General features: G+C 40.9%; 2 protein-coding genes across 5 annotated transcripts in view; one reads left to right on the top strand and one right to left on the bottom strand.

Moving 5' to 3' along the window:
• The window catches only part of ubac2 (UBA domain containing 2), a 241,499-nt gene that overhangs the window by 134,873 nt on the left and 78,758 nt on the right, over window positions 1-27,868 (bottom strand). The gene's annotated exons all lie outside the window — the stretch shown is intronic.
• On the top strand, window positions 15,731-27,415 carry gpr183a (G protein-coupled receptor 183a). Of its 2 annotated transcripts, XM_041199463.1 has the most exons (4): window positions 15,731-15,949; window positions 17,643-17,722; window positions 22,677-22,708; window positions 25,236-27,415. In XM_041199463.1, exons 2-4 carry the CDS (start codon window positions 17,682-17,684, stop codon window positions 26,354-26,356), a joined length of 1,194 nt encoding a protein of 397 aa, XP_041055397.1. In that variant the 5' UTR covers window positions 15,731-15,949; window positions 17,643-17,681; the 3' UTR covers window positions 26,357-27,415. The 2 variants fall into 2 exon arrangements, with proteins under 2 accessions (XP_041055397.1, XP_041055398.1); XM_041199464.1 differs by lacking the exon at window positions 17,643-17,722 and having other exon boundaries at window positions 15,731-15,947.

The following is a 27,868-nucleotide window of genomic DNA, read 5'->3' as shown; positions in this document are numbered from 1 at the left end:
CACCACCCTCTGAGTGAAGAAATTCCTATCCATCTCAGTCTTAAGTGGCCTGCCCCTTATTCTGAGACTGTGTCCCCTGGTTCTAGGTTCACCAGCCAGGGGAAACATTCTATCTACATCTACCCTGTCACATCCCGTAAGAATTTTCTAAGTTTCAATAAGATCACCTATCATTCTTCGAAACTCTGGACGGGCCCAGTTTTCTCAATCTCTCCTTATAAGACAATCCCGCCATCCCAGGGATTAGTGAATATGGTGAACATCCATTACACTCCTTCTATGGCAAATGCATCATTCCTTTGATAAGGAGACCAAAACTGTACTTAATACTTCAGATGCAGTCTCACCAAGCTCAATGCAATTTAAGCAAGACATCTTTACTCAAGTCCCCTTGCAAAGAAGGCCAACATACTATTAGCCTTCCTAATTGCTTGTTTGCATGCTAGTTTTACGTGACTCATGAACACCTAGGTCCCTTTGGACATCAACACTTCCCAACCTCTCACTATTAATGAAATACTCTGCCGTTCTGTTTTTCCTACCAAAATGGATACCTTCACACACTCACATTATGTTCCATCTGCCATGCTGTTGCCCATTCACTTGCCCCATCCAAATCCTCTTGAAGCCTCCTTCCACCCTCCTCACAACTCACATTCCCACCTAGCTTTGTGCATTAGCAAATCTGGAAATATAACATTTGGTCCCCACATCTGAATCATTTATATAGATTGTGAACAGCTGTGACCCCAGCACTGATCCTTGCAGTACCCCACTAGTAACAGCCTGCCACCCTGAGAATTACCTATTTATTCTTATTCTCTGTTTTTGTCTGTTAACCAGTACACCATACAACAGCAATAAAGAGAACAAATAGGATCTTGGGTTCTTTTTATTCATTCATGGGATATGGACTTCGCTGGTTGCGCCAGCATTTATTGCCCATCCCACGTTACCCTTGAGAAGATGATGGTGAGCTGCTTTCTTGAACCACTGCAGTCCATGTGGTGTAGGTACACCTACGGTGCTGTTAGGGAGGGAGTTCCAGGATTTTGACTCAGAATGTCACGGATGGATTTAAGGGGAAGCTGGATATACACAAGTGGGGAAGGAATAGAAGAATATGTTAATAGGGTGAGATGAAAAGGGCTGGAGGAGACTAATGTGGAGCATATAAACAACACAGATCAACTGGGTTGAATGGCCTGTTTCTCTGCTGTAAAATTCTATGTTAATGTGTATGGTTTTCCCAGTCAGCATTAGCAAAAGCAAAACTCAAGCCCAGATATTCTAAGTTTTATCGCCCATATTTCCTTTATGTTTATGCCTTCAGAGATACTGATGTACATTTCTAACTATGTGAATTTGCAATATTAACAGTGACAAGAAACAGAGCTCTATTTTGTACTTTTGTTATTTACTTGTACTGCAGCAAGTTTATCACACAAAAGATGTGGTGTTCAGAGAGTACACCACAATCGGCCACTCTGCTTTTAACATGATGTAATTGCAAATTACAGGATTTTATAATCTGAGAGAAGCTAATAGTAAAAAAAACTGACAAATTACTCAGCTAACATGTAACATTATACTGATTTAACCCTTTGCAAATACAATCTTAATCCCAAGCACAAAATGTTCCCCAATTCTTCATCATCAAGCAAAAGGGTATTGTCAATAAAATACGTGCACTGTGTTTTACATACCAACGTGGTCCTGTGCAAGGGGACATTTTATAGAAATAAGAAGTGAAAATGCTAGAAATACTCAGCAGATCAGGCAGCATTTGTGGAGAGAGAAACAGAGCTAGCCTTTCAGGTCGATGATTGTTCATCCCTTCTCGCGTTTGATCAGATACCTAGAAAAACTCACTTCCACAGCCACAACTCCTTCCTCAGCAACGGTCTCCAGCTCCAAAATTATTCCAAGTGGATTCCAACTGAAATTCCACCTTTTGTGTTTTGGATCTATCCACAATTAGAGGTCCAAGACATTCAGAGTTCCTTGAGCTCTGAAGAAAGATCATCGGTGTGAAAAGTTAACTCTGTTTCTCTCCACAGGCGCTACCTGATGAGCTGAGTATTTCCAGCAATTTCCTGTTTTAAAATTTCCAGAATCAGCAATATTTTGTTTTTGGACATTTTATAGAAGCTATCTTTATGTAAGTGAGTTGCAGGGTGAGTGCTTAAAGAGACTGCTTGAGGCAAACAAGTATAACATCATGAGCATTCTTTAGAAATCATAATTTAAGCTAGACGTTTATATAATTAGTTAGGATTCACATTGGGTCACTTGGTCCTAGAGGTGCATGCCTGTGTTTATACTCCACTCAAGCCTCTTCCCACCCTACTTTATCTCATCATGTCAGCATGTCCTTCTATTCCTTTCTCCCTTATGTGTTTATCTCGCTTCCCCTTAACTGCATCCATGTTATTCACCTCAACAACTCCCCGTGGTAACAAGTTCCATATTCTAATCTGGATAAACTAGTTTCTTCTAACTTTCCCACTGGATTTATTTGTGACTACCTTATGCCTCAGGTAGTCCTCGGTGAAAGAAGCTCTTTGGTCTGCTTGAAACTTGCTGGTCTTCCGGTGCAAAATGTTGTTCTCGACCAAGGGTTGCAGACTGGCACATTCCAAGGTCGAGGAATACGTGGTGAGGGACAGACTAAAGCTTGAGGCAGCCACTGCAGAGGCACAATGGGGAAAGGCCACAGTCTAAGGTCTTTCGAACGTAATGTACCAAGGGGCTGGAAACTCTGTAGAATCCCTCAGTCTGCATGCCTGACATGGAATGTACATCGTGAATATCGAGGGTAATGAAATTATATCGAGGCACCTCAGAGTGGAACACGCTGTATACAGAAAAGTTGGATTCCATTGCACTTTTTATAATATTCAATTTGAAATGTTTTGCCTTTGGGCTGTATGCCTGACATGGAATGTGCATTGTAAATTTCAAAAGTATTGCAACTGCTTTGAGGCACCTCACTGCTGCATGGAGAAAAGTTGAATTCTATTACGCTTCCTATAATATTCAATTTGAAATGTTTTGCAATGTACTTTTCACAAATTTTATGAATAAAGGAAATTTTATTTCCTTTTATTTTATTATTTATTTATTTTTATTGCGGTGGGGAGGAAGCAAGTAGCTGAGACCATAAGGTTCAAGGTTCCTTGCTCTACTTTTGGTGTATGCTCAGCTATCTCATCTCAGCCACCACCGACCACACACCACCCCACCCCACCCAATCATCTCATCTGTCCCACTGATGTGATGCTTTCCACCCAGCAGGTAAAAAAATGAGAATTACTCACCCAGCCATTTTTCAGTGTTTCTTGGAAGATGGTTTTTTTTTCACGTACACACACTCTGAAACAGTGCAAATTTCAATTTCATTGAACCGTCGAGCACTGAAGGACCTTCACCCCATCTGCCTGTGCCATGAAAAGGCTGGCCAATTAGTCCATTTTCTTGGTCCTTTCCCCATTGCCCTGCAAACCTTTTCCCCATCAAGTAATTATCCAGCTCCGTCTTGGAAGGTACTATTGAAATGGCTTCCACTGTCCTCTCAAGCAGCGCCTCCCAGATAACAGCAAAGCACAACATCTTCCAACTCTTTACATAGAAACATAGAAAATAGGAGGAGTTGGCCATTCGGCCCTTCGAGCCTGCTCCGCCATTCATAATGATCATGGCTGATCATCCAACTCAATAACCTGCTCCCGCTTTCTCCCCATATCCTTTGATCCCTTTCGCCCCAAGAGCTATATCTAACTCCTTCTTGAAAACATACAATGTTTTGGCCTTAACTACTTTCTGTGGTCGCAAATTCCACAGGCTCACCACTCCCTGGTTGAAGAAATTTCTCCTCATCTCATTCCTAAATGGTCTACCCCGTATCCTCAGACTGTGACCCCTGGTTCTGGACTCCCCCACCATCAGGAACATCCTTCCTGCATCTACCCTGTATAGCCCTGTTAGAATTTTATAGGTTTCTATGAGATCCCCCTTCATTCTTCTGAATTCCAGAGAATATAATCCTAACCGACTCAATTTCTCCTCTTATGTCAGTCCTGCCATCCCAGGAATCAGTCGGGTAAACCTTTGCTGCACTCCTTCTATAGCAAGAACATCCTTCTTCAGATAAGGAGACCAAAACTGCACACAATATTCCAAGTGTGGTCTCACCAAGGCACTGTACAATTGCAGCAAGACATCCCCGCTCTTGTACTCGAATCCTCTCGCTATGAATGCCAACATACCATCTGCCTTCTTTACCGCCTGCTGCGCCTGTATGCTTACCTTCAGTGACTGGTGTACGAGGACACCCAGGTCTCATTGCACGTTCCCCTCTCTCAATTTATAGCCAGATAATAATCTGCCTTCCTGTTTTTGGTACCAAAGTGGATAACCTCACATTTACCCAGATTATACTGCATTTGCCCATTCACTCAGCTTGTCCAAATCACACTGAAGCATCTCTGCATCCTCCTCACAGCTCACCCTCCCACCCAGTTTTGTATCATCTGCTAATTTGGAGATATTACATTTAGTTCCCTCATTAATATATATTGTGAATAGCTGGGGTCCCAGCACCAATCCCTGCGGTACCCCACTAGTCACTGCCTGCCATTCAGCAAAAGACCCGTTTATTCCTACTCTTTGTTTCCTGTCTGCCAACCAGTTTTCTATCCATCTCAATACACTACCCCCAATCCCACGAGTTTTAATTTTACATGCTAATCTCTTATGTGGGACTTTGTCAAAGGCCTTCTTAAAGTCCAAATAAACCACATTCATTGGCTCCCTCTCATCAACTCTACTAGTTATATTCTTGAAAAATTCCAGTAGATTTGACAAGCATGACTTCCCTTTTGTAAATCCATGCTGACTCTGTCTGATTCTGCCACTGTTTTCCAAGTGCTCAGCTATTAAAATCTTTTATAATGGACTCTAGAATTTTCCCCACTACCGATGTCAGGCTGGGTGGTCTATAATTCCCTGTTTTCTCTCTACCTTCCTTTTTAAATAGTGGGGTTACATTAACTACCCTCCAATCTGTAGGAATTGTCCCAGCCTCTATAGAGTCTTGGAAGATGGCCACCAATGCAGCCACTATTTCTGGGGCTACTTCCTTAAGTACTCTGGGATATAGATTATCAGACCCTGGGGGTTTATCAGCCTTCAATCCCATCAATTTCTCCAAAACCATTTCCCTATTAATACTGATTTCTTCCAGTTCCTCCCTTTCACTAAAGCCTGTGTTCCCCAACATTTCTGGTATGTTATTTGTGTCCTCCTTTGTGAAGACAGAACCAAAGTATATATTTAGTTGGTCAGCCATTATAAATTCCCCTGTTTCTGACTGTAAGGGATCAATATTTGTCTTCACCAATCTTTTTCTCTTCACAAACCTATAAAAACTTTTACTGCCAGTTTTTATATTCCCCACAAGCTTACTCTCGTCGTCTATTTTCCCCTTCTTAATCAATCCCTTGGTCCTCCTTTGCTGAATTCCAAAGTGCTCCCAATCCTCAGGTCTGTTGTTTTTTTCTGGCTAATTTGTATGCCTCTTCCTTGGATCTAATACTATCTCTAATTTCCCCTGTAAGCCATGGTTTGGCCACCTTTCCTATTTACTTTTGCGCCAGACAGGAATAAACAATTGTTGCAGTTCACCCATGCGCTCTTTGAACGTTTGCCATTGCCCATCCACTGTCATCCCTTTAAGTAACATTTCCCAATCCATCACTGCCAACTTGCGTCTCATAACATCATAGTTTCCTTTATTAAGATTCAGGACCCTGGACTTAGAATCAACTACGTCACTCTCCATCTTGATAAAGAATTCTATCATATTACGGTCGCTCATCCCCAAGGGACCTCGCACAACTAGATTGCCAATTATTCCTTTCTCATTACACAATACCCAGTCTAGGAAGGCCTGTTCTTGAGTTGGTTCCTCAACGTATTGGTCCAGAAAACCATCCCATATACACTCCAAGAATTCCTCCTCTGCAGTATTGTTACTAATTTGATTTCCCCAATCTATTTGCAGATTAAAGTCACCCATAATTACAGATGTTCCTTTATTACATGTGTCTCTAATTTCCTGTTTAATGCCATTCCCCACATCACCACTACAGCTTGGGGGTCTATATACAACCTCCATTAATGATTTTTTCCCCTTGGTGTTTCTCAGCTCTACCCATACAGATTCTGCATCGTCAGAGCTAATATCCTTCCTCACTATTGCGTTAATTTTCTCTTTAACCAGCAATGCAACTCCATCACCTTTTCCTTTTTGTCTGTCATTCCTAAATACTGAATACCCCCTAGATGTTCAGTTCCCATCCCTGGTCACCCTGCAGCCATGTCTCCGTAATCCCAACTATATCATACCTGTTTACATCTATTTGCGCGGTTAATTCATCCACTTTATTGTGAATGCTCCTCGCATTACGGCACAAAGCCTTAAGGCTTGTCATCTTAACATTACTTGTCCCGTTCCTACTATTTTTCACTGAGGCCCTGTTTGATTCTTGCCCTTGATTTCTCTATCACTTTTCTTATTCCTCTTTCTGTCTCTTGTTCTTGTCCTTGATTCCTCTTTCTTTGACTCCGTACGTAGGCTCCTATCCCCCCTGCCATTTTAGTTTAAACCTTCCCCAACCATTCTAGCAAGTATTCCTCCTAGGACATCAGTCCCGGTCCTGCCCAGGTGTAACCCGTCCAGTTTGTACTGATCCCACCTCCCCCAGAACCGGTCCCAATGTCCCAGGAATCTGAAACCCTCCCCCTCACACCATCTCTTCAGCCACGTAATCGTCCGATATATCCTGCTATTTCGACTCTGACTAGCACGTGGCACTGATAGTAATCCTGAGATCACTACCTTTGAGGTCCTACTTTCCAACTTACTTCCTAACTCCCTATATTCTGCTTTTAGGACCTCATCCCTTTTTTTACCTATGTCATTTGCACCAATGTGTACCACGACCACTGACTGTTCACCCTCCCCCTTCAGAATGTCCTGTAACCGCTCTGAGACATCCTTGACCCTGGCACCAGGGTGGCAACATACCATCCTGGAGTCTTGTTTGCAGCCACAGACATGCCCATATATTCCCCTTACAATTGAATCCCCTATAACTATTGCATTCCCACACTTTTTACTCCTCCCCTGTGCAGCAGAGCCAACCATGGTGCAACAAATTTTGTTGTTATTGCTTTCCCCTGAGAGGCCGTTCCCCCCAACAGTATCCAAAGCAGTATATCTGTTTTGCAGAGGAAAAACCACAGGAGATTTCTGCACTGCCTGCCTAGTCCTCTTGCTCTGCCTGGTGGTCACCCATTCCCTTCCTGCCTGCGGTGTGACCACTTCTCTATACGTGCTATCCACAATACTCTCCACCTCGCAGATGGTCCACAGTGTTCCCAGCCACCCCTCCAGCCCCGAAACCCGGGCTTCCAGGAGCTGCAGCTGGAGACCTTCCCGCACACATGCTGGCCCTGGGCGCTGGAAATGTTCCCAGCTTCCCACGTAGAGCAGGGGAGCACACCATGGCTTTGAGCTCTCCAGCCATGACTTACCCCTTGAAATTAAATTAAACCTTTTGGAAGTTACATAAAATTAATTACTCTAGGGCCCTTATTCCCTGCTCCTCGTTACAGGATATAGCCCTTACAAACGATGAACCACAAAATAAGACTGTAAGAACTATAAGTGTTAAAAGTAGTAAATACTTACGCGACTATACACACGGTACTCAGGGGATCACCTCGTTCCCTCCTCACTGAACTCCCTCAGTCACCAAACTTCAACTTCAGCACTCCACTGCAGCCCAGCGCAGCACCCCACTGCAGCCCAGCGCAGCACCCCACTGCAGCCCAGCGCAGCACCCCACTGCAGCCCAGAGCTACAGTCCAGAGCAGCACCCCACTGCAGCCCAGAGCAGCACCCCACTGCAGCCCAGAGCAGCACCCCACTGCAGCCCAGAGCAGCACCCCACTGCAGACAAAATCAACACCGAAAGATGGCCTGTTTTTATACTTTCTGAATCAAGTCTTTGAAAACATGTTTAAGCCAGTTATCTAATTAACTAGTTGTAGCTGCTAGCAGAGCCTGTATAAGCCATGTTTTAAAGCTGGCCTAAAACTCACCTGCTTCCAATTCAAACAGCACCTTTCAGTTAATTACTAAATTAAAGACAGACTAGACTTTAGATAGAAATTAACCCTTAAATTCCCTCAGTCACCAACCTCCAACTTAAGCACTCTACTGCAGCCCAGTGCAGCACTCCAGTGCAGACGTATGCCTGAGATTCTTCGAACAATTAGCAAGGAGACTCGGATTCCATCAGCTGTATTTGAACACAGGTTTTGCAGATGATAGTAGTGTTCTACCCCATATCACCTTCAATCTTTTTGCATTCATCATGGCAAGAAACAGGAGGAAGAGCAATGGTAAGAAAGAGAACATATTTAAACCCAAAACAAATACCAAACATTTTCAGGTTATTTATAGCGCTGGGCAATCTTACACCATCTAAGCTCATCGCAAAATGGTTCACTGGATTACACTCTGGCCTCTTAGTCAAGTTATTGGTTCAAATCTCACACCAGAGACTTCAGTACAAAATCCAGAACTGAGGGAGTGCTGCACTATTGAAGCCCCTCTCTTTTAGATGAGACATTAAACTGAAATCCTCTCAAGTGGGCATAAAAGAATCCACAACCACTCGTTTATAGAAGAGCAGGGGAGTTCTCCCCAGTGTCCTGACCAATATTTACCTCTCAATCAACATCACTAGACAGAGATCACCTAGTCGTTATCATATTGTTGTTTGTGGGAGCTTGCTGTGTGCAAAATAGTTGCTCCCTGTCTTCTATTACAACAAAATGACAGTACTTCAAAAAGAATTTCATCACCTCAAAAGTACTTTGAGGCATCCTGAGGTCACTAAAGATTCTGTATTAATGCAAATTCCTTTATCTCTTGAGAAATAGATTAATTCAACTAATTTGCTGATCTTCTCATGAATATTATGTAATGTAGAGGGAAGGAAGTGATTTCAGTTCAGATGCAAGCATAGAGATATAGGTTGTAAGGACAATATTACAGAAACCTCCCCTGGTTGGTTGGCCAGCTTAGGTCCTGTTTCAGGATCCAGTACTGATCTTGGCCCTCTTACCCCAACAGCAACAATGAAAACGTTGTTCTGGTATATTTTAAGTGTAAGGCTCCAGATAACTCCACGTGCCAATAATTGAAATGTTTTCTCATGCAAATTTTCAATGAAAAAAATGAACAGTCTTATCAACAGCCTGCGTTTTCAAACAATCAAACAATAGAGAGAGAGTGAAAGTGAGATAGCAAAAGATTTGGAGAAGGAAAGACAAAAAGAGAAAAGAGAGGGAAAAGAGAGAAAGAGGGAGCAAGACAGAGGGAAACAAGAAAGAGGGAACGAGAGAGAGAAAGAAGAAAGAGAGGAAGGAGAAAGACGAGCAGGAAGGAGGAGTGAGAAAGAGAGGGAGCAGGAGGGACAAAGAGAGAAAAGAAAGGGAGAGGAGCAGGAAAGAGAGGAGTGGGAAAGAGAGGAGCGAGAAAGAGAGGGATAAGGAAAGACACAAACAGAAAAGAGAAAAGAAAGAAAGAAAGAGCAAGCGAGAAAGAGAGAAGGGAGAATGAGGGTATTGCCTAGATGCAAGAACACAACAGCAATGCTAAAGGAAGAAAGAAATGACACCCAGGCTAGAGGAGGGGCCGGGAAGCAGGAATAGTGCTGTGGTTACATCAACAATAAAAATTAAGGTCAAGCGAATGGGGAAAAGTGGAGGGTGCACAAACACGAAGAACAGATTGATTGGAATTTTCCAAAATACATACAATCTATGCATGATCCTTTCATTTATGTTACTCATCGCTCATGTAACACAAGGTCCTCTAATAGCCCAGTTATATGAAAGATTAGTCATGTAACACAAAGTGACCAAGGTTTACAAGAAATCCATCTGGTGCTGAAGGGGACAGTCAAATGTGAAGAGAGTGGGTGGGGAAAATGTCATCTGCTTCATAACATCCAAAAGGTTAGAAATTCAGTAATTTCCTTTAAAAAAAATGGCAGAAATGCAAGCAGTAAAACAGAGCAGGCAAATGAAATGATGTTTCCTTGGTCACAATTTGGCATCGCTGATTTCTAACTGCGCAAAACACATCGCGTTCTGATCAGAGAACTCATCTATGCCAACGACAACATGAAAACTCAGCGACAAAGGCTCATGGACTATCTCCCCCATGCCTGTAACTTGTTCTCCCTGACTATAAGCATTAAGAAAACCATGGTCACAGAACAAAGTGCTGCATTTCTGCCCCTAATCATACTAACACCCCGCTGAAAGCGGTTAGAAAATTCTGCTAACTTGGGTCCATGGTGGCAGACAATCTGTCTCTTGATACATGCATAGGGAAAGCAGCTACCAACTTTGGCCAACTCACAAAACTTGCATGGAATAAGATCAAGCTGACCCTTAGGACCAAGCTGAAGGTTTATGAAGCCTGAGACCTCAGCACCTTGTTGTATAGTTGTGAAAAATCCATGACTTACAGCTATCAAGAAAAGAATTTCAATAATTTCCATCTTCACTGAGTGCGGTGCATTATGGGTTTTTCCTGGCAGGACAAAATCATGAATGTAGCAGTCCTCTCAAAGGCAGAGCTCTCTAGTTTGTTAGCACTCATCAAACAGAGGTGGCTTTGTTGGTTCGGGCACATCCACAGGATGGAATGCAGTTGCATACCCAAGCACTCTCAGTATGGTGTGGTAGCTGGAGCGACATGGCCAGAAGGACACCCAGAGTTCCGCTTCAAGGGTGCTTGCAAGCGTGACATGAAACCCTAGACATTGATTATCAAACTAGCTGATCACAGAGGAAAATGGTGACACCTCCCGTGGACTGGCATGCATCACCACAATGACCAGTGGATACATACAGGTACCTTTCACAACCTCAAGGCATCCCACAGTGCATTACAGCCAATGAAGTACAATATATAGTCACTGTTGTAATGTAGCAAATGCAGCAGCCAATTTGCGTGCATCAAGCTCCCACTAACAGCAATGTGATCATGACAGATAATGCATCTTTGTTCAGTGAAGTTGGCTGAGGGTTAAATATTGGCCAGAACAACAGGGAGAACTCCCCTGCTCTTCTTCAAAGTAATGTTTAAGGATCTTTAAGATCCACCTGAGAGGGTAGATAGGGCCTCGGTTTAGTGTCACATCTAAAACACGGCACCTTCTAACATTGCAGCACTCCAACAGTATTGAGCTGGAGTGTCAGTATGGATTATATGAGCATGTATCTGGAGTGGGAATTGAACTCAGAGCCTTCTGACTCAGAAGTGAGAGTGCAACCAAGTGAACCACAACTGACTTGCGAAAGACTTGCAGTATGATTCCTTTCATCTGTCCAATCCCTTTAATCTCAGTGAAGGCTTCTGGACTTGTCACGTGACATTAAGCAAGTTATATTATTGTTTGCAGGAGTTTGCATTGTGCAAATTGGCCGCTACATGTCCTACATTACAACAGTGACTAAACTCAAAAAAAGTACTTAATTGGCTATAAAACTCTTTGAGACACCCTGAGATCATGAAAGAAGTTTTATGAATGTAAGTCTTTCTTTCTCAAACACATTTACATTACAGAACCCCTGGTTCTTAGACAGATTCCACACATGTCCAAACTAGATGTGCGGAGAAAATCCCCGATGGGCTGAATCACATTTTAAATCTTTCCATATTTTACATTGTTCTTAATTTGAAGTACTTCAGGTGGTAGTAGTCAAAAATGAGTGAGCTGCAAAACTTGACTGCATCACAACGATCCAAACATAAAGGAGTTGCCACACCTTTATCCTTGACACTTTTGATGGTTAGAAACAATATAAAGGGACAAGATGACCTGATTGGCTCAGTATCCATAAATCAGTCAAAAAAGTTCATCTTTGCAGAGTCATACAGCACAGGAGGCAGCCATTTGGTCCATCGTGCCTGTGCCAGCTCTTTGAAAGAGCTATTCAATAATTCTCGCCCCCCCTGCTCTTTCCCTATAGCCTTGTAAATCTTTACATATGATTGAGTCTATGTTTAGTCCTGCTTGTAGTGAATGTTTTTGGATATTTTGAAAAGTATACTAGAATCTGTTGACGTCAGAGTTATTGTGGGGCATATAGCCCCTTTGTTACTTTTGTTCTTTTATTAATAATTATGTTCGGCATTAACCATATCCTTGAAAATCAAAGTGAATAAAAGCGAATTCTATTTTTCCGCAGCCAGACCACAAAGGAGAATGCTGCTGAAGAAAGAGACATGCTGCCAAAACTTTTCATATTGCATTCATCTGGCCAAACAATTTATATTACAGGAGAAAAGGGTGCTGATTGTTGTGAGCGTTTGAAAGCTGGCATTCTTTAGTTTGCCCTGATGAAAGCAAGACAAAAGCTTCGTCAACATGTCTCTTTTTTCAGCAATGTTCAGGTTCTGCATTATCAAGTGATAAAGAAAAATAGGGAAACAGTTGGCTGATCCTCAAGTCTTTTCTTTCTACCCACGTGGGGAGAGGGAAATGGGACAGGAAATACAGCAAAGACAAAGCATGCAATGCCGAGGGTGGATGATACTCAAGCACCAATTTCGTAGCTTTTTCATGTGACGCTGGATGAATAACAACAAATTTCATTTATATAGCACCTTTAGCTGACCAGTCTCAGGGCGCTTCCAAATTGATCCAGGTCCATACTTCAGAGTTTTGAAATCAACTCAATTACATATTTTCTTAAATTTGATATTTACACTCTCTTGGGGCTCTACAAATACTTCTGAACCACATTTCAATTCAGTAATTAATTAAAATTAGTCATTTCCATCATTATATCTTAACTTTAATGGAATATTGTTTCCAGGCTTTGGAAGCCTTTGTGCTGATGCTTTCAGTGACCAGTCCACTTACACCTCCTGCAAGGAACTCTCAAATATATTCTTATCCACATCAATCTTCCTTCTGACAAATTTCACCATTTATATTTCCCAGTATTAAACTGTTGTGCATACATGAACAACAATTTGTATTTATATAGCACTTTTAATGTAGTAAAACATCCAAAGGCACTTCGCAGGAACAATTATCAGATGAGGTATTAGGTGAGTTGAGTAAAAAACTTAGGTTTTCAGGAGAGTCTGAGAGGAGGAAAGAGGGATAGAGAGCCAGCGAGGTTCAGGGTGGGAATTCCAGAGCTTAGGTCCTAGGCTGCTGAAGGTATGGCCACCAATAGTGAAGTGATTAAAATTGGGGGATACGCAAGAAGTCAAATTGGAGAGATGCAGAGATCTTGAAGCATTTTTAGGCTAAAGAAGGTCACAAAAGCAAGAATGGGTAAGGCCCTGGAGGTATTTGATAACAATAATGAGAATTTTATAACTGCGGACCAATATAGACCAGTGAGGACAGGAATGATGGGCGATCAGGACTGGTGCAAACTGGGACATGGCCAGCGGAGTTTTGGATGAGTTCAAGATGATAAAAATTACCAAACAGATACAGTATTTCCTTTGGCTACTTATAGTTGCCAGAATAATTACTTAACCTACCGGAAACTAACTAAGACAGTAAAAAACTAGACTCTCAAACATTTTTGGTTGCAATGTCTCTGTAAAACATTGAAGGCATATTTACTCACTGAGCTTCAGGATATCTAAACCATTGTTATTTCATTATTCTAAAAAAAATTATTTTACATCAATCTCACTACTTCAAATTATTAGATATAAAGTTGGGACCAACAACTGCAGCAGTGTGTGAAATTGAAGACAAAATTTAAAACAGAAGAGTTCATGTAAAAATATTTGCCAAGAGTCGATGCCATGGTCCAATTCTTGAATTGCTCTTCAGCTTTTTTTCTGTCAAATCTGTTTTATAGTGTGTGATCACAATTCTTTACCCCCATTCAAAAGAGATTACAGCTTTCATAAGCTGGCCTTTATGATTTGAAATGTACAATCTTCCTCAAAGAACTCTAATAAATTACTCAAACACAAATTCCCTTTCACAAAACCATGCTGACTCTGCCTGACTGTATTATGATTTTCTAAATATCCTATTACCTCCTGAAGAATGGATTCTAGAATTTTCCCTATGACAGGTGTTCAGCTAAACATTGGCCCAAATGGTCCAAAAGAGGCTGGACACAACCCCCTTTCCACCCTATCAGCATGAACTTCCATTCTTTTCTCTTTCATTTATGTATCCAACTTCTTCTTAATATTTGGTTCAAACACTCCATTTGGTAGGGAGTTCCACATTCTAACTACTCCAAAGGTAAAGAAGCTATTCCTGAATTCCTTTAAGGAATTATTAGTGAAAGTTAGATTTATGTCCCCTAGTTTTGAACTCTTCCAACATCTTCTCTATGTCCACCCTACTGAACACTGTCATATTTTTAAAGACATGTGTCAGGTCATAATTAACTTCTTTTTTTCCAGAGAAAAGAACCCCAGCCTGTGCAGTCTTTCCTGTTAGTTATAACCTCTCAGTTCTGTATTGTTTTTCTTTGCACTTTCTCCAGTGCCTCTGTAACCTTACTAAAATATGCAGATTAGAACATCGCGCACCAAGGTTCTATGCATGTTTAACATAACTTTTCTGCTTTTCAATTCTATCCCTTTCGAAATGAGCCCTAGTACATGGATTGCAATATTTTTGTGGCTTTCTGGCATTATCTAATATGATTCACACAAACCAGTTCTGCTGAATCCTGAAAGGGAACAGTATGCAACTTGTGATGATACATGAAGAAGGCACTTTCCCTTATTTGTATTTTCACATCAGATCAGGCTTTCTCACAACCCATCCTGTGAATGTGGAATGGTGATCTGGTTATGTTGAACACCATGCCCCAGGATTTTCTATCAAAATAACTTCAGTGGCGCCCACTGTGATGGGTGTGTAAATTCTCCAGCCACTTGTAATGATGAAGGGACTCCCAGTGAGTTATGAATCACCACATAAGGCTGAATGATTTGCTCCGCTCCGAGCAACTCATCCTCAATTGCCTTATAGATTTTGTGAAACTGCTATATTTACATTAATTACCAACTAAACATGCCACAAAGTTAGGGCTGGCACTTAACAGCGTAAACAACCATCATCCAGCACAATTCTTACATGTCGCAATGCCAATGAACCTCTCAGCCCAGAAACGGAACTGTGAGCCTCACTCTTGCAGCTGGTAAATTCTTCTTCGAGAATTTTTTCAAATTTCAAAAGGTTTTATTTATTTCCTGTGCTTTCTTTGTCTTTGCTCTCTTTCCTGCTTTCTATTTCTCTACCTGAGTTGTCCCTAATTCATCTTATCTCCTTTTGCGTTATTCCTGCATCTTTTCCAATGCTTAAACCTCATAGATTAAGGAGATGGACTGCTGGTCCTGTAATTCACCAAGGTCACATGTCCTGCTGACTCCCTGTCAGCTCATACTTCGAGGGGGGAAAAAATATTCGAACTGAAATTTGAGAGAAATAATCTAACTAACTGGGTATGCACGAGATGCCATACTCCCACAGATTCTGAGCAATCTTGTGTCTATAACTGGCAGGAATTTTGTAGCCTGGTGCACACTTAATGAGTAAGAATCATTTCAAGTTTCACTTCTCAGAAAGCAATGGACAAAGGGTTGCACACTCTCATGGAACGGGCTAAACCACAGGAAACTGATAAGCTATTCAAAGATTTGAGCTCACAGTTTTAAAAAAAAAACCAACACGTCAAAATTTATTTTATCTGATTCAAGGCAGGTGCCTTCAGTGTTAAACGAATTGAAATTTGGCACAATTCATCACAAGATCAGAGGATAGGTCCTCAGACAGAAATTGAAGCTCTTTAGTGTGTAAGTATTGACTCTTATTCAAAGCTTAACAAGTTTAATGTATGAATTAATTGGTGAAATCTTAAAGTTATTTTAAAGAGTGGATCATTTTGCTTTCTTTGTAAACCAAGACTTTGATCTGTTTTTGCGTTGACTTTCTTCAAATACTTTACCTATAAGCATAATTTTCAGGGATGCAGCTGTTATAAAAACTTTAGAGTTTTCACTTGGATTTCTGTTCGTTTTGAGAAGCATTTTTTCCAAAAAATGAAGTTTTTTTTAAAACAACCCAAACTTATTGAGTTTTTATTTCTGACAAACATAGCTGAATGAATTAATTTAAAAATATTATGAAGCGATCTTTAAAAAAGTTTTTCATAACTACTTGTATATCTTGGATCAAATACAGAATGTACCATAGCAGATAATTTAGGAATATTAAAAATTGTACATTGAGTAACAGCAGTGACCATGTAAATTCTCCCAACAATCTAATAATGAAATATGAAATAAATGACATGTTTCAATTATCAAACATAAATACTGCTCACAAACGTTATCAAGGAAAAAGCTACAACATTTTTGTCACGTTGAAGTAAGAATCCAGGTTTACCCCCTTCCAGGCTTTGGGTGGGGTTAAGGGGGCGGGGGTAGGGAGGTTAGTAAAATAGAGGGCTCAGAAGAATGTGAGAAGAGAATGTGAGAAAAGAATAAGAGAATAATGTGGAAAATGGGAGGACAATCAAGAAATAAATATATGTAACCAGGATCACATTTGTGGTTTCATGTTTATTAATGTAAGGCTGGTTTAAGTACAGTGTTGCATCCTTGCAAGCAGTGGAACACTTGTCATCCCAGCAAGAATGAAACTGGAAGGCAGTTAAGAATAACACTGTAGAGAATGTAAAATGAATTGTCCAAATTGTATGTGTACTCAGTCTAGGCTGTTTCTCCTGCACATGCAAATGAGTTAACACTACATTGTGCAATCTTAGTAAGGATTTAGCACATTAGGTTATTTTACCTGCCATTTTTTTAAAAGGCATGGGCCTGTTTATTTGGATGCCTTGAGTGCATACAAAGTGAGTAAACATAAGTGTGTTAATGCATTTATCACTAATAACACACAACACCTGGCCAGAGTATGAAAAAAAATAGAATTTGTTTTTACTCTTTCATGGGATGTGAGTGTCGCCGATAAGGCCAGCATTGCTCCCCATTCCTAATTCCCCTTGAGAAGATGATGGTGAGTTGCCTTCTTAACCACTGTAATCCATATGGTATACACCTGTAGTGCTATTAAGATGGGAGTTCCAGGTGCTGGACCCAGTGACAGTGAAGGATGGCGTGTGGCTTGTAGAGGAACTTGCAGGTGGTGGTGTTCCCATGCGTCTGTTGCCCTGGTCCTTTTAAGTGGTAAAGGTCGCAGGCTTGGAAGTGCTATCGAGGGAGGCTTGGTGAACTGCTGCAACTCGTCTTGTATATGTGTTACATAATACTTACAGCACCAAAACAGGCCATTTGGCCCAACTGATCTTTGCTGGTGTTTATGCCCCTCAAAAGCTTCTTCACACTTGACTTAATCTTATCTTATCATCATATCCTTGTATTCTTTTCTCTCTCTCATGCTTAACTTTCCCTTAAAACTGTCAGAAGCTTATCCAAATATTTACAGATATAGCAATCTCTCTTGTAGCATATTATTTTTTTTCAGACACACGGTTACTAAGCGAGGAACAGCTTGAAGGGGCAGATGACAATTTTATATAGTTTAGAAAACGACTGTACTAACAGGTGAGCTCATTGCCCCTCCCTCTGCTCATCATGCCATCCTTCCTTTCCTGTTCATTTCTCACTCTTTTCTTCCTCCACAATTTGAAATACCCGCCTCCTGAATTCATCTGCCTCAAATCCCCACTTCCCAGGTGCCCATTCCTCCAGCGTCTCCTCAGATTCACAGCAGGTCTTCAAGATTTCGCAGTCTACTACAATTACACAGAACCTTTCAGCCCAACTGGTCTGTACCAGTGTTTATGCTCCAGATGAGCCTTCTTCCATCCCTCTTCATCTCACCCTCTCAACATTTCCTGCTATTCCTTTCTCCCTCAAGTGTTTATATAGCTTCCCCCGAAATGCATCAATGCTACTCGTCTCAAATGTTCCATGTGGTAGTGAGTTCCACATTCGCATCACTTTCTGGGTAAAGGATTTACGATTCTAGAAAGAAATTTCTCCTGAAATCCTTAATAGATTTATTTATGAATAATCTATATTTATGACCAATAGTTTGGGCTCCCCCTATCAAACCCTGTCATAATTTTAAAGATCCCAATCAGGACACCTCTCAGCCTTCTCTTTGTTAGAGAAAAGAACTCTCCACTTCTACTTTCCTGATGCTTAACAATTGTTTCCTCTCAGATCTGGTGTCACCTTCGCAAATTGCTTCTGCTCATTCTTCGGTGCCTCAATATCCTTTTTGTGTTATGAAGAGCAGAGCTGTTCACAATGCACAAAGTGCAGTCTAACTAAGGTTCTATACAAATCTCTCTGCTTTTCAATTCTATGTCTCTGGAAACAACAACCTGCATTTACGTAACATCATTATAGTAATAAAACTTCCTGATGCACTTCATAGGAGCGTTATCAAATTAAAAACTGACACTGAGTGAAAGAAGGCGACATTAGGACAGGTCAAAGAGGCATATTTTAAGGGCTGTCTTGAAGAAGAAGTGGGGGTTTAGGTACTGAGAGGTTTATAGACTGAATTCCAGAGCTATGGGCTGAGGCAGCTGAAGCCGCAGCTGCTGATGGGGCAAAGGAAATCGAGGGTATGCATGAGGCCATAATTGGAACAATGCCAATTCTCCATGAAGAGTGCAAATATTACTGGGATAGGGAGGGTAAGACCATGGAGAGACTTAAATGCAAGGATGAGTAAATGTGGTGTGTACCTGTTGCAACCAGTGGAATATATCATAATTACTATTTTATATTCTGGGTATATCACCCTGTGATTGTGCAATTTGGTCACGAGGCTCAATCAAAATGCTTTTGGAAACATTTGTAAGGGAAAAAAACCCCCAGCCTATTCAGTCTTTCTTAATAGATGTAATGTCTGGGTATTATACCTGTAAATCTTTTTTGCACCTTCTCCAACACCTTCATATTATTTGGTAATATGGAGATCAGAACTGTACACAATACTCCAGATATGGTCAAACCGAGGTTCTTTGCTATGTAGAGGAAGGAGTGAAAATTGGAGGTCAGCGAGTAAAAGTTGTCAAAGCTACTGATAGCAAAGCCTTGATGGCAAGTGATATAAACAGACAACAGTTGTTTTTAGCAGCAGATTTTGGAATGAGGACTGATATGGGTCAGACCAAAGGTTAATGAGAATCTAGATGAAAGAATAAGCATTTTAATAAGTGAGGAACAATTTATATCATTTAAAGATCTGGGGAATATTATGGCTGCTGACGACAGATGAGCTTTGGAGGTGGGAGCTGGGGGCACAATGGGGAAACATTAAAAGGAGGAAGAGGAGACTGACTGGACAGCTGATTAGAGAATGGGAGAAGATTAGCCAAGCCGAAAACAAAATATTGTGGACGTTGGAAATCTGAATCAAAAACAGAAAATGATGGACATAGTCAATAGATCAGGCAGCATCTGTGGAGCGAGAAACACGGTTAATGTTTCAGGGCAAGAACCTCTCATTAGAACTGGAAGAAGGCAGAGATTTAACAGTTAAGCAGGTAGTCAGCCAGAGAAAAGGGCTGGGGTGGAGCAAAAGCAAAGGGATAGGTTGGAAAGCAATAGTGATTAAATAACAAAAATGATGATGGTGCAAGGCAAAAGGAGGTTGCAATGGGGCAAATAAAGGAATACAAGATGGATCCAGAGGAGGTGAAAATGGCAACAACAGAACTACTACCAGCACTTGCTGTCTGAGAAAATAGGAGAAATGGAAAATGTTGAATTAGACTTTGAGACCAAAAAGACTACAAAGTGCCTAATGGAAAGGCTGTTCCTTGAGTTTGCATTGAATTAATATTAGCTATGAATTTTATATGGAATATGGTGCCAAGACATGGATACTGAGGCTAGAGGAGGTCAGGCTTCTAGAAAGCTTTGAGATGCAGGTTTGCGACGCAGGGAAAAAGTAAAGTGGGTAAAGCAAAAGTTATGAATATGTTGGCAATAGCACCAGAAGAATATTGTTTATTGTCAGAAAAAGGGCAAAAGAATCAGATTGAGCATGTGCTGAGTGAGACAAGGTGTTGAAAGAGGTATTAGAAGGATGGGTGAAAGGACAAAGGGGAATAGGAGGAAGTTGTTGAACTGTTTTGAGGAATAGATGATTATATGGACAACTTGAGAAAGAAGCACCAGACAGTGTGGTTTGGAGAAGGGAGAGTTGAGCCTGCAGAGGTGGAGCAGTGGTGTAGGTTACCAACTGCACATACCCTGCAGAATTTGTTATGTCCTTCGGAAAGTACTTTAAGCTAAGCTAGAGTTTCTCCACTCATTTTCCTCTGTTTGACTCCTTACCCATGTAAGGTGGCCAGTAGTTTAGTCAAAGAGTAGGTTTTAAGGAGTGTCTTTAAAGGAGAAGAACGAAATGGATGTTTAAGGAGGAAATCCAAAGCTTAGGGGCCCAGGCAGCTGAAGGGGGCATAGCCACCAATGGTGGAATGATGAAAATCAGGTATGCGCAGAAGCCCAGAACTAGAGGAACGAGGAGATCTTGGAGGGTTTTTAACACAGGCATGAGTGAAAGACAATGACTGAAAAGGAAGAGTAAACATGTATGTTGTTGCACATCTTTCACAGACATCATGATTTTTGCAAGTCTTTAATTAAATGTCTGCAGAATGACACATCTTCCCAATCATGTAGAATAGAAGTTTACGGCATTAATGGAAGTGTCAACTTAGGTGTCCATCTAGAGCATTTGTCAATTATTCTTTCTGAACATTTGTCCTGTTTCCTATTTTATTGGTTATATGTCTTTTTTGCTCTTTCTAATTCAGTATTGTCCACTATTACTATTCAACAGTCATAACGCAGAAAAACCTTTCAGCCCTGAAAAGAATTCTGCCCAATAAGAAAAGAATTGCATTTACATAGACCTTCTCACAACCTCAACACATCTTAAGATGCTTTAAAGCAACTCAATACATTTGTTTTGAAGTGCAATCACTATTGTAATGTGGGAAACATGGCAGTCAATTTGTGCAAAGTTTAAAGTTCCCACAAACAGCACCATGATAATAAACAGATGATTTAAATTTTTCCAAGGTCCGATCATCATAACATTCTCCCCACAATAACAGATAGTGAAGAAATGTTTAGATTATGATCATTTTAAACCTATAGAGCCTGGTGTGGATCAAATACTCTTATGAAAATAGCGTAGAAATAAGATACATAATCCCATAGATTTATTTCTGGCACTCTTGATATAGCAATGCTTCAACTGACACAAGTATCAGACTTTATCAAAGAAGCCCAATGCTTCATTGCTCTTGGCAGCCAAAGCCAATTTATTCCATTCCCTGGGCCGCCTATATTCCTGCACCAAGTTTGTTCCTTCCTTCGTAAGACCATCCCAACTGTTCCATCTCCCATTCCAGTTCTCTCAGGTGCACCCCCTCGTGCTTCAGCTGGACTCTTGGCTTCCTTGCCCTCCAGCCCCAGACTCTTCCCTTTCCAGCTCTGAAGTAGCACACTGGTTTCAGAATTCAGCGGAAAATAGTGTCGAAGCTTCATGATGTCTCAGCCTCAAAGGAACACCACAGGATATCCACTTGCCCTTTTAAAAACATTTGTAGGAACAACTGACACGTCTCATGTGGCTTTGACTCTGTGCCTTTGTTTTAAAGATTTTACAGCCAGATATACATCAGCCTGTACACCATTTGAAGAAACCTAGAGAATGTATAGCACAGAAATAGGTCATTTGGCCCAACAGGTCTCTGTCGGTGTTCATGCTCCACACAAACCTCTACCCACCCCTTTTCTTCCACTCCGATCATCATAACTTTCTATTCCTTTCTCTCTCATGCGTTCACCTAACTTCCCCTTAAACTCATTCATGCTATTCATCTCCACTACTTCATATGGAAGTGAGTTCCACATTTTCAACACTTTCAGGTAAAGATGTTTCTCGTGAATTCCTTGATGGATTTATTGCTGACTATCTTACATTTAGGGCCCCTAATTTTGGTCTCCCTTACAAATAAAAACATCTCTACGTCTGCCCTATCAAACTCTTTCATTACCTTAGAGACCTCACCACATAAACGATTAGTGAAATAATATTAAATCAACAGTTTAATTTCTTTGTGTACGAAAATTTGTATTTATATTGTATTGCTAATGTAGTAAAATGTCCCAACATGTTTCACAAAGGGTTTTCCAATGAAATATGACTTCAAAGCATGTAAGCAGATATTTGAATAGGTGATCAAAAGCTTGGTTAAGAAGCATTTAGTGACCAAGCTAAAGGTTTTTAATGGTTTCACAGCCAATCATTAAATCATCGCATCAATAAAAATAAAAGCTTACGCTATTGAAAATTTCTTGTAGTTTGGAGTTCAATTGAAAAAAATGATTTGATTAATTACAAAAACAGAGATTTATAGCCAAAATTCCTGGGAGTTGTCATTATCATGGGAAAATACTTGTGTCAATGAAAGGCAGCTTGCACAACAAATATTCAAGCAAATTTGTTTTGTTTTTGTAGGTATGATATATGCAAGTCTTCATTTAAAAACAGTAAGTAACTTATTAATACAAATTTGATTTTCTTCCCACCTGACTCTGTTGATTCTGCCTGTAATATTGTTTCAAACTTGTTGACAATCCTCTTTACTTCAAAGAGCCATTCAAGTGTAAACTGGAGTAGTTAACATCAAAAGTCCAGGTGTATCAATGCCAAGTTTAATGCTGACCTCAGCTAAATATGCAACACTCTGAGTCAGAAGGTTGTGGGTTCAAGTCCTATTTGAGACGTAAGCATAAAATCCCAGTGCAGTACTGAAAGAGTGTTGTCCTGTTGGAAATGCTGTCATCATAGTCCTGGAATTTTTTTTCCTTTAAAGTATTTATCCAATTCCACTATGAAAGTTACTATTTGAATCTGCTTTCGCCGCCCGCGTTATAGATCGTATGAACATATGAACAAGGAGCAGGAGTAGACCATTTGGCCCCTCGAGCCTGCTCCACCATTTAATAAGATCATGGCTGATCTGAAAGTAACCTCAAATCTGCATCCCGCCTACCTCCGATAACCCACCAGCCCCTTACTTACCTAGAATCTATTCACCTCTGCCTTAAAATATTCAAAGTCTCTGCTTCCACCACCCATTCAGGAAGAGAGTTTCAAAGACTTATGACCCTCAGAAAAAATTTCACCTCATCTCCATTTTAAACAGTCGATCCCTTATTTTTAAAGAGTGACCCCTAGTTTGAGATTCCCCCACAAGAGGAAACATCCTCTCCACATCCACCCTGTCAAGTCCCCTAGAATCTTATATGTTTCAATCAAGTCACCACTCACTCTTCTAAACCCCAGTGGATACAAGCCCAGCCTGTCCAACCTTTCCTCATAAGACAACCCGCCCATTCCAGGTATTAGTCTGTTAAACCTATCTGAACTTCCTCCAACGCAATTACTTCTTTCGTTAAATAGGGTGACGAATACTGTACACAGTACTCCAGATATGGTCTTAGTAGTGCTCTGTATAACTGAAACATTACTTCCCTACTTTTATCTTCAATTCCCCTCACAATAAATGATAACAGTGTTAGCTTTCGTAATTACATGCTGCAACTGCATACTAGCCTTTTGTGATTCATGCACTAGGACACCCAGATCCCTCTACATCTCAGAGCTCTGCAATCTCTCACCATTTAGAACATATGCCTTTCTTTTATTCTTCCTGCCAAAATGGACAATTTCACATTTTCCCACATTATATTCTACTTGCCAGATCTTTGCCTACCCACTTAACCTATCTATGGCTTTTGTAGCCTCCTTATGTCCTCTCCACAAATTACTTTCCTACCTATCTTTGTGTCATCAACAAATTTGGCAATCATCCCATCCATCCCTTCATCCAAGTCATTTACATCAATTGTAAACAGTTGAGGTCCCAGCACTGATCCCTGTGGCACACCACTCATTACATCTTGCCAACCTGAAAAAGACCCGTTTATGCCTACTCCCTGCTTCCTGTTAGCCAGCCAATCTTCAATCATAACATGTACTTGAAAAAAAAGGCTCACCGCCCCTTGGTTTCTTTTGTCAATTATTTTAAATCTGTGTCCCTCTGCTTACTGACCCTCTTGCCAGTGGAAAGAGTTGCTCCTTATTTACTCTATCGAAACACATTTTGAAGGCCTCTATTACATCTTCCATTAACCTTCTGTGCTCTAAGGACAACAATCTGTGCTTCTCCAGTCTCCATATAACTGAAGTCCTTCCTCTATGGTATCTTAACAAATGTACAAAAGTCTTCCTTAAAAGCAAGATAAAACACAATTCCACAGTTAAATAGTGAAAATCTGCCATTTGACAAGCTCGTACTTAAATTTGCAAAGTTTTACCTTTGCTCCAAAACAGAAAGTATTTTAAGTTCTCAGAACAAGTTCACTGCATGAAGGAACCAGAAATTTATCAATCATGCCTCAGGCAGCCCTTTGAAAGAGCTATCCAATTAATCCTACTCTCCATGCTCTTTCCCTGCATCCCAGTAATTTTTTTCCCCGCCATAGGGAGAGACAGTGATATGGTGGTAATGTCATTGGGCTGGGCACAGTAACTGGTGGAATTTAAATTCAATTAATAAATTTGGAATTGAAAATTAGCCTCGGTAATGGTGATCATGACAACTTTTATTGATTGCTGTAAAAATCCATCAGGTTCACTAATGTCCTTTAGGGAGGGAAATCTGCCATCCCTACCTGGCCTGGCCTACATGTAACTCCAAACCCACAGCTCTTAAGTGACTCATAACTGCCTCTGAAATGGCCTCGCAAGCCATTTAGTTCAAGGGCAGTTAGGGATAGACAACAAATGCTGGCCTTGCCAACGATAACCATATCCCATAAAAGAATAACATTTATTTTATTTATCCAGTTTCCCTTTTGCAATTACTACTGAATCTCCTTTCACTGCCCATTCAGGAAGCAGATTCAACTTGCTGCTTTTGTTTTTTATTGAACTGTTCCACAACTTTGCATAAATGGTGCATCTGTGATAAGTCCTGAATAGAGTCTAAAATTTGCTTCTTTATCATAGCTGCAGGAGGTCCAGTTTCCGTAGAACCAGTGGGAATGAGCTTGACCATTACTAATTCAACAATGGATCACAACAGTTCTGCAAACACTACTGAATGTAATCTTTACACCCACCGCCACACAATCAGTATTGTTTTACCTATCGCCTACTCCATTATATCCGTAGTTGGCATCTTTGGGAATTGCCTTGCCGTATACACCATCAGGAAAAAGCAGAAGAAAATCAATTCAACTACACTTTACTCCATGAATCTGGTGATCTCAGACATTTTCTTTGCAGCCATTTTACCTGCACGAATAATATATTACGCACGAGGATTTAACTGGCCATTTGGTGAAGCACTCTGCAGAATTACTGCAATGATCAGTTACAGCAACATATATGCCAGCGTAAGTTTCATGACCTGCTTAAGTTTGGATCGGTTGCTCGCCGTAATATATCCATTCCGCTGTTCTAAGTTCAGAAATGTCCGCAATGTTAAAAAAATCTGCCTTGTTGCATGGGCCATTATTCTTTGCCAGACAGCACCACTGCTGTTTATCCAAATGTCTAACAACATTGAAGACAAATTCTTGACGTGCATGGAATATCCAAATTTTGAGTCGATTCCAAATCTTCCACAAATGCTGCTGGGCGCTTGTCTAATGGGTTACGTGTTGCCTGTGGTTATTATGCTGTTTTGTTACTCTAAAGTCAGCTGTAAACTCTTCAAATCAGCAAAGGAGAACCCCTTGACAGAAAAGTCAGGAAGAAACAAAAAAGCCAACAACATAATCCTGCTTGTACTTTGCGTGTTTTTCATATGCTTCACTCCCTACCATGTAGTCATTATGCAACACATGATCAAAAAGCTGCACAAGCACACAATACCCTGCCAGGAGCAAATGAACTTTCAAATAGCTCTCCATGTGACTGTTACCGTGATGAACTTCAACTGCTGCCTGGACCCTTTCATCTACTTCTTTGCCTGCAAGGGCTACAGGAGCATTGTCCTCAAGGTGTTCAGACAGCCCATTAGCGTGTCTTTTTCAAGTGGAGTTAAGACAGCACAGGAAAATAACTCACCAGGGGTAGGGAATCACTTGAATGCAACAGGGTCAACCTCTGATGCCAAACTGTAGAGACAATTTACTCAAGTATACTGGGAAAACCCACAGCCAGCAAAAAAGGACCTCAATTCATTTTCTGATCAAAATTCTAAATGTATGCATTAAATAGTGGTTCATGCACATATTGTACAGAAGTAAACTGACGTAATTTTTCAAAAAAATCTTAATTTACATGTAGTTTTCCTCTTACTTGGAAAATTCATCCCACAGAGACATCCAAAGTGCAAATTTTGGTCATTTTCCATTTACAATTAATTAGAAAATGTCCTGCAGTGTCTTGGTGCTCCCAATTCTACAGGATTCCTGACCTCTGAAGAAGAGTCATTCGGACTCGAAATTTTAACTCTGTTTCTCTCTCCACAGATGCTGCGAGACCTGCTGAGTTTTTCCAGCATTTTCTGTTTTTATTATCTATGGGATTCACTCTACCTTGGATGCAGTTGCATGGCAACTTTGGCTGTGCTTTGCACACAGCTCATCATGGTGGGAGTAATATCGCCTGTCTCCATTCTGGCTCAACTCATCAGCTGCTGACACCCTCATCCATGCATTTGTTACCTGCAATCTCAACTATTCCAATGCCTCCCATCTTGCATCATCCATAAACTTGAGTCAATCCAAAACTCTGCTGCCTGTATCCTAACTCGCACCAAGTTCTATTCACCCGTCATCTTTTTACTTGTTGGTCACCAATGGCTTGCAATCTGGCAATACTTTCATTTTAAAATTTTCACTCATGTGTTCAAATCCCCTCCATGCCTTTTCTAGCTATAATTTCTTCCAATCCTACAGCCCTCCAATTCTGGTCTCTTGCATTTTAATTGCTCCATCACTGGCAACCATTCTCTCAGCAGCCTGGGCCCCTAAGCTCTGGAATTCCCTCCATTCCTCTCTAACACTCTCTCATCCTCTAACGCTTAAAATGTACCTCTATGACCGCAGTACTGGTCACCTGTCTTTCAATCTCTTTATGGGACCTGGTGTCAAATTTTAATGGACAATGCATTTGTGAAGTACCTTGAAATGTTTTATAGGTTGAAGGTGACATATAAATACAATTTTTGTTGTATTCATGAGCTTTAGACAGTTTCTATAAAATGCTCTTACTTTGCTCTTGTCTACAAGACACTACATTCCTGGATTGTCTGACTGGCCAGTAACTATGGGCAGAATTTTGCCATCGGCGAGCAGGGGGCGTGGCCCGCTCACCGACGTGTAAGATGATGCGGGATGATGTCGGTGGAACCCCCGACCTCATCCCGCCCCATCTAAATTACAGGAAGGCGGGGGCGCAGCAAAATCAGCTGTGTGCCCGCCGACCTGTCAATGGCCAATTGAGGCCATTGACAGGATCATTTAAACAATTAAAGGACCTGCCCGTCCAACCTTAAAGCTGGCGGGTCAGCCAGGAACCCCGGCAGGGAACTAGAAAAAACATGAAATCTCACCCACCGGCAGGATGAGGTTTCATGCAGAGTTTTAAACAGCTTAATAAAGTTTTACTGTAATTTATGAACTTGTCAC

The sequence above is a fragment of the Carcharodon carcharias genome, chromosome 11, assembly GCF_017639515.1.
Source record: "Carcharodon carcharias isolate sCarCar2 chromosome 11, sCarCar2.pri, whole genome shotgun sequence".
In the NCBI taxonomy this organism is placed as follows: Eukaryota; Metazoa; Chordata; class Chondrichthyes; order Lamniformes; family Lamnidae; genus Carcharodon; species Carcharodon carcharias.
This window is presented reverse-complemented; position numbering and strand designations above follow the sequence as displayed.

What these genes read in the sequence shown, in the direction of transcription:
- gpr183a (XM_041199463.1), top strand. Translation starts at nt 17,682, where the DNA reads ATGACAATTTTATATAGTTTAGAAAACGACTGTACTAACAG. An exon ending in GAAAACGACTGTACTAACAG is followed by an intron (nt 17,723 to 22,676) that starts GTGAGCTCATTG and finishes TTGTTTTTGTAG; the next exon opens with GTATGATATATGCAAGTCTT. An exon ending in CAAGTCTTCATTTAAAAACA is followed by an intron (nt 22,709 to 25,235) that starts GTAAGTAACTTA and finishes TCTTTATCATAG; the next exon opens with CTGCAGGAGGTCCAGTTTCC.